The 6,642-nt window shown below is 43.8% G+C and overlaps 1 protein-coding gene across 1 annotated transcript; it reads left to right on the top strand.

Annotated features, from left to right (window-relative positions):
- Nucleotides 1–1,117: 1,117 nt before the first annotated feature.
- On the top strand, nt 1,118–5,544 carry gapdh (glyceraldehyde-3-phosphate dehydrogenase). Its single transcript, XM_079275940.1, has 12 exons — nt 1,118–1,183; nt 1,664–1,709; nt 2,697–2,796; nt 3,061–3,167; nt 3,283–3,373; nt 3,490–3,605; nt 3,815–3,896; nt 3,991–4,142; nt 4,240–4,318; nt 4,813–4,896; nt 4,992–5,089; nt 5,184–5,544. The coding sequence occupies exons 2-12, from the start codon at nt 1,687–1,689 to the stop codon at nt 5,251–5,253; spliced, it is 1,002 nt and encodes a 333-aa protein (XP_079132066.1). The 5' UTR covers nt 1,118–1,183; nt 1,664–1,686; the 3' UTR covers nt 5,254–5,544.
- The last annotated feature ends 1,098 nt before the right edge of the window (nt 5,545–6,642 follow it).

The raw sequence follows: 6,642 nt of genomic DNA, 5'->3' as shown, positions 1-6,642 counted from the left end.
ATAAATCCAGTTCAAGATACTTGTGCATAGATCACTGTGATCCATACATTTTGTTGTTACTGCACTTACTGATTACGTTAACCAGAGTGGAACTTTTATGTTGAGAAAGATCCCAAATTTACATGAATGCTGCTGTAAAAAAATACAAATGCCCAAATACTTTATTCCACAGCCGCTCACTTTCCTGCGAGTAGAGATTGGAAGTTGTGATCAAGAAAGAACATGTGAATCATGAGGCAGCATTTACAGTACTGAGAGTATGAAACGGACAAGTGTCGACTCGTCAGCCCACGTCTAATCTTGGCCTGACCTTTACTTCCCCTCTTTGACCTTAAGCTGCAGAGCAGAGGCTCAGCCTGGCATTCCCACCGGGTTGTGGTAGTTCAGTTATGCCCGGACCTCTGGACCGCAGCCATAAAACACACCAGCGCTGTCCCGTTGAGGTGCAGATCTACACTTCTGTTAAGCCTGCTGCTAAATGTTACAACAGGACCACATGAAGTTAGTGAATGTCATGTTTGGTCCAGTTCGATATATTAATGCTCTGCTGTTTTGACAACATGCTGTGCCCTGGGTAAGGTTTCAGTTATCTTTCTGGACTGCCTGTTGGTGAGGCTCAACTTGTGACTCCTGCTGAGGAGATGGAGAGGCAGAGAATGATCAGTTCTGAAAGTGAAGGGTCATGGTCTTTGGACATTAAATGTCACAGTCGGGAAGACAGAGATTTGATCCCTCGTGTGACTGTATTTACTGAGAAGGTCAGTGAGGGATCCCTCTCTTTTTTCTGTCCACTACCTGAGGAGATTAATATCTGAGTATCTATATCCAGAACTCTCAAAGTAATGGAGGAAACACAGGAGCGCCTTCATGATACTGTAACTTCTGCAGAAATGATTTCAATCTGAGCAGAACTTTTCAGATCTCCTACAAGTAGCAGAAATGAGATGAAGAGAAAGAAGCTTCTGGGATATTTCACTCACATGAAGTCAAGTTGCAGAGGCCCGGCTCGCATGTCTCTGTGCAGGCTGACGACCTTCACGTTCACAGGGGGCGGGGCTAAGAGCAGTGACCGTAAAGGGGGCGTGGCTTTCAAGTCTGGTCAATGATAAATATCACTGCTCAACCTTGTTCTTTCCCCACTCACACCCGGAGTCACAAGACAGACAGAGGCATCTCACAAACGGTAAAAAAGTAAAACTCTTCAGTAGCTAAATGATTTCAGACAGAGAGGGTTCAGGAACCTGCAGAACCTCAGCAGCAGGACTTGATTTCGATCACCTGGGGACAATCGGCTTGGGCTTGATGGGACCGAATTTTCAACTAAATGTAGTTATAAAGCTCAAGCTAATTAACTTGCCTTTATACTCATGTTTTAAATGTGATTATTGTTGCGTTTGAGGATGTCAAATGACTCTTCAGTGCACACTTGTTTGTTCCTACGCCTGCTGGGAAAGGTTAAGTAACTGCAGCTTTACATTGACATTTACTTGGACTGTGGTCTCATATCTTATCAGTGGAATCGTTTAGCATAAACTCTTTATTTCAATGCACAATCTTAGTGCTGGCCATCAAGTGAAAGCTGATATATGGCACCATGAATGTCGCTTCATTAATATTTAACCGGCTGCATTAACATACCATCTCTTCTCATTTCTCCTTTCAGAGGACTAGGACAACTCAGGAAACATGGTGAAAGTTGGTATCAATGGGTACGCGCTCGTTTTCATTCACTCTCATGACATAATGAATCAAATCAACACGCACTTATTAGGCAAGTCTGTGAGCTCGCTCCAGCTCCCAATGCCACACCTCTCTGTGTACATCGGGAGCATTTATGGGATTTAGTGCAATTTCTGCCTTGTTTACATTTTTTAAATGCACCACCTGTGCTTCTTAAAGCTTGTTTGTTTGGATATTAAAAATATTTTTATGGTTAATTTCTGACACCATACAGCAGTTGAAGGAGAAAATGTTTAGTAATTGAGGACATGCACCAACAGCCACCTGGCTGATCTCATGTTTTTCTTGGTCTGTGAACTTTGGCCCCTGAGCAGATAACGTAGTGGGCAGTGGCCTTGACATGGGGGTCATTCAAATAGCTTTTCTGCTGCCTGAAGCAAGTAGAAAGGGTCCATTACTTAAATGTCATCGAACACACATAATGTGACGTTAAAGTCCTCCCTATCTGTTTAATGATCTCTCCGCCCCTCGTCCTCCTCCCCCAGTGTCTGAGGTCAGAGTGCGTCTCTGCCAGGAATTTGGACCTGCGGTTAAAAAGTAACTCGGCCGCTGATCAAACAGTGCATTGCCATCACCAGGAGTCGCACATTGGAGGCTAATTTCGACTTTAGCCCCCATGCGAGGAGAGTAAGAGCTGGGCAGCTCCCTCTGCCCCGCCCCCTGAACCCTGCCCTTTCTTTGTCAGTGGTTTCAGGTCTCCTGAGGACTATTTGAACCCCACAGAGGAAAAAAGCTACAGCACTAATGTGAACTAGGCCACGCTTAGGTTGACGTGAATGTCAAAAACCTAATTTTGCATATTCATGACTATCTGACTGATTATTTCAACCTCATACCTTCTCTGCAATTGTGGGACGTGACAAGGCTCACATCACCCGGTGACTTCAGTCTGAGTTTCATGGTATCACACCACCATCTAGAGGCCAGACTAAGCAACAACACTGTTCACTTTTCAGATTTGGCCGCATCGGTCGCCTGGTGACCCGTGCTGGTTTCACCTCCAAGGTGGTGGAGATTGTGGCCATCAATGACCCTTTCATCGACCTGGAATACATGGTAAGTGAAGGAGATTGCCTGAAATACGAGGCATCAGGATTAGGGGTTTGAAATCAGCACCGACCTTCTGCCACGCGCTTGTAAACTTCGTGAAACTCTGAACTTCAGGTTATGGTTGCACTGGCTAGATAAAATATGTAATGCAGGCTTTTGGAGTCAAATGTGCTTTGCATCTTTTATAACTGATATAATCTCTACTGCTTTTGTCAGCTGTCTGTAATGTGGTGTAAATGTCTCTCTTCTTCTTCACATTTCCTCTTTTAGGTCTACATGTTCAAGTATGACTCCACTCACGGCCGCTTCAAGGGTGAGGTCAAAATTGAGGGCGACAAGCTGGTCATCGATGGACATAAAATCACCGTTTTCCACGAGTATGTTCACTAATCAGGCTTTTAATATAGGAAGCATTTCAGTTTAATTAGTTTCACACATTGCAAAAGAGAAGAACTGAATTGATTAACTTTTCTTTTCTGTCTCTTTCTTCAGGAGAGACCCCGCTAACATCAAATGGGGGGATGCTGGTGCCGAGTATGTGGTTGAGTCCACTGGTGTATTCACCACCATTGAGAAGGCCTCTGTACGTATCTCAATCCCCCCCCCCCCCCCCCAAACTCTTAAATGCAAAAAAAATAAAGTGTCATGCAATTTGCCAAGAAGGAAATAAATTAAATGTGGTTTCAAAACTCGCTGCAGGCTCACTTGAAGGGCGGCGCCAAGAGAGTCGTCATCTCTGCACCCAGCGCTGATGCTCCCATGTTCGTCATGGGCGTCAACCATGAGAAGTACGACAAGTCCCTCCTGGTCGTCAGGTAAGAACCAGCAAGTATCTCAGACCGTTTGGTCGTCTTTGGATATTTAAGTGGTTTGAAAATTGGAATTTAGTCTTTAAGCTGAAAATGTGCAATTCTGAGTTTCGCTTATTGTATAGCTCATGTGTAAAAGATATGTCATTAAAAAATGTTGTGAAGTTGGACTTTATTTTTTTTAATAACTGATGCTGTTACTTTCGTCTCCCTAGCAACGCTTCCTGCACAACAAACTGCCTGGCCCCCCTGGCCAAGGTCATCAATGACAACTTTGTCATCGTTGAGGGCCTGATGGTGAGGATTAAAACACGGCAACATGACGTTACAGTTCGGGGGGGGGGGGTTTAAGCCATATTTAATCATCCTCCTCTCTGTCTTTGTCCATCAGAGCACAGTTCATGCCATGACTGCCACCCAGAAGACTGTGGACGGTCCGTCTGGTAAGCTGTGGAGGGACGGCCGTGGTGCCAGTCAGAACATCATCCCCGCCTCTACTGGTGCTGCCAAAGCCGTCGGCAAAGTCATCCCCGAGCTCAACGGGTCAGCGGCAGGGACTTTATCGCGTCGTCGTATGTTAATGTATGTTACGTGCACTGAATCCAGTGGATTTGGTTTATGACCTTTTTGTGTTTTACAGCAAGCTCACCGGCATGGCCTTCCGTGTCCCCACCCCCAACGTGTCCGTGGTCGACCTCACGGTCCGTCTGGAGAAACCCGTGAGTGACCACCAACGAGAAGCATTCATCACATTTAACAGAAATCTATTTCACTTTAAGTCGGGTGATTTGTTTTTCTTACCAACGAGAAATGTATTTATTCCAGTCAGAAGTGTCTCCCGCGTAGACTACCGTGCTCATGGTAATGAGTCGATCTCAAGTGCTGTAAAATGTGTCTTAATCCATGATTGACTAACAATCCTTTCACTTATCTTTTACATCCATGTGAGGCATTTCATCCAAACAAGAATTAATCCACCAGAAATCACCAGTTTTGCTTTGTCATCTTGTATATTCACAACCTTATTTATTTAAATGTGAATCTTTAGTAGAAACCGGCTCAGGATTTACAGACGGGTAGTCGAGAGTATTTACATTGATCGTGGATTTTAGTCTTTTCATGGAATTTGTAGACACAAAAATTGGAAGACTTGTCCTTTTAAAAAAAATATATATAGTAAGTATTCATATAATGATGGTAATACATTTAACAGGCCAAATACGAAGACATCAAGAAAGTTGTGAAGGCTGCATCTGAAGGACCCATGAAGGGCATTCTGGGATACACAGAACACCAGGTATGTGCTCGTCTCTATTATAACGCATCTTTTAAACTGTTTAGTCGTTCAGTGCTTTTTGCTAACGTGGCGTCCTCCTCTTCGCGCTCCTGCAGGTCGTCTCCACAGACTTCAACGGTGACTGCCACTCCTCCATCTTTGATGCTGGCGCTGGCATCGCCCTCAACGACCACTTTGTCAAGCTGGTTTCATGGTGAGCCTTCGGCATTGATTACTTTCATGTCCTGATGTCTCTTTTCAGGGATTCATATTGACTCCCATTTTTGTTTTTCTTGCTTCTTCATCAGGTACGACAACGAGTTCGCATACAGCATCCGTGTCTGCGACCTGATGGCCCACATGGCTACCAAGGAGTAAAACAACCAGCCGATCGCTCGTCACTGCACTACGCCACATTCTCCCGATACCGGAGTTATACAAACGCACTTAGTTATCTACGACTTTGGCTGGTGCCTTCAAATCGTCGACCCACACCAGATGCCGGCGGAAAGGTCCCACAGAGAGCAAACGAAAGAGATTTCAATTGGTGACCAATTACATTTTTGTATTTGTGAAGTTCCCTGTTCTGTTGTGTGAGATGGCGTATTCGTCTGTCTGTAGTGCTGAAGTACTGCAGGCAGTAGTGGAATAAATCCCTGTTTGTGAGAATCACGCCCTCCTTTTGTCACTGCACAGACGCATCTATATTAAAAACTGCTCCACTGGCATAAGCGCTGGTCTCGGCAGATGGGATTCTTATGAAGATCATTCACTTTAGCAAACCCCGAGAAGAGGCGTCTCTACATGCGTCTCGTTATTTTCCTCCTCTGGGAATACACTGACGGCCCTTCGTCTCTTCTCAACATTTGAATTATTTCCCCCTCTGACACCCTTTAGTGCTGTTCAATATCTGCTTCATCTGGGAGGTACTGTTGCCTGGCTGACACAAAGCCCATTGTCATGGTTCAATATGAGGCTTTTATGAATAATACCTGCAGACAATTTGCTCCCACCAAATGGAAAATTACTTTTACAAGTTATTGAAGTTTTAATCACTGATCTGTCTGTATCGGCCTGCCTCACTGGGAGCGCCTAAAGAATAAGACAAAACGATTTAAAAAAAAAACGATTAAGGATTTATTGTTTATATAACGCTGCATGCGCACATATGGGACAAATGCTTTTATAAGAGCGACAGCGTCTATGAAATTTAGTGCTGGTTTCAAGTCAATGGTCACCAAAGCTCACTTTGACCAAAACTCCATTTATTTACATATATCAGTATTTTGTCACAGGTTTACCCTTCCTTTAATATTCAAAATTTACAGAGAAATTTGAGATTCTAATGCTATCAAAATAATTCACAGGGATAAAATGGATTTAGTATACAGCCGGAGAGGAGATACAAAGAGTAAAAAATGCCCCTCTCTCTCTCCACCCCCTCCTGTTGCTGATCATTTCGTCTACACCAGATTGTCAACAGCAAATTGTCTCTCCAAAAAATGCCACATGGATTTACAGACGGAGGGTTCAGATTAAGATTGAATAAAAAAAAAGATCTCTGCTATAAAGTCCAGCTGAGAGACAACATGAAGGGACTGAGAAGCAGACAAGAGGAAGGTAAGATGCTTATTAATTCATTGTGATGTTTTCCTGCAGGTGTGTTTGAATGTGTGTGTCTTGGACAGAGCGAGAGAGATAAATAAACGAAAGGGTTAAGAAAAACATTTTGGGAGAATTTTGATTTTTTCAAGAAATCCCATTTTT

This window comes from Melanostigma gelatinosum (genome assembly GCF_949748355.1).
Source record: "Melanostigma gelatinosum genome assembly, chromosome: 9".
Lineage (NCBI taxonomy): Eukaryota > Metazoa > Chordata > Actinopteri > Perciformes > Zoarcidae > Melanostigma > Melanostigma gelatinosum.
This window is presented reverse-complemented; position numbering and strand designations above follow the sequence as displayed.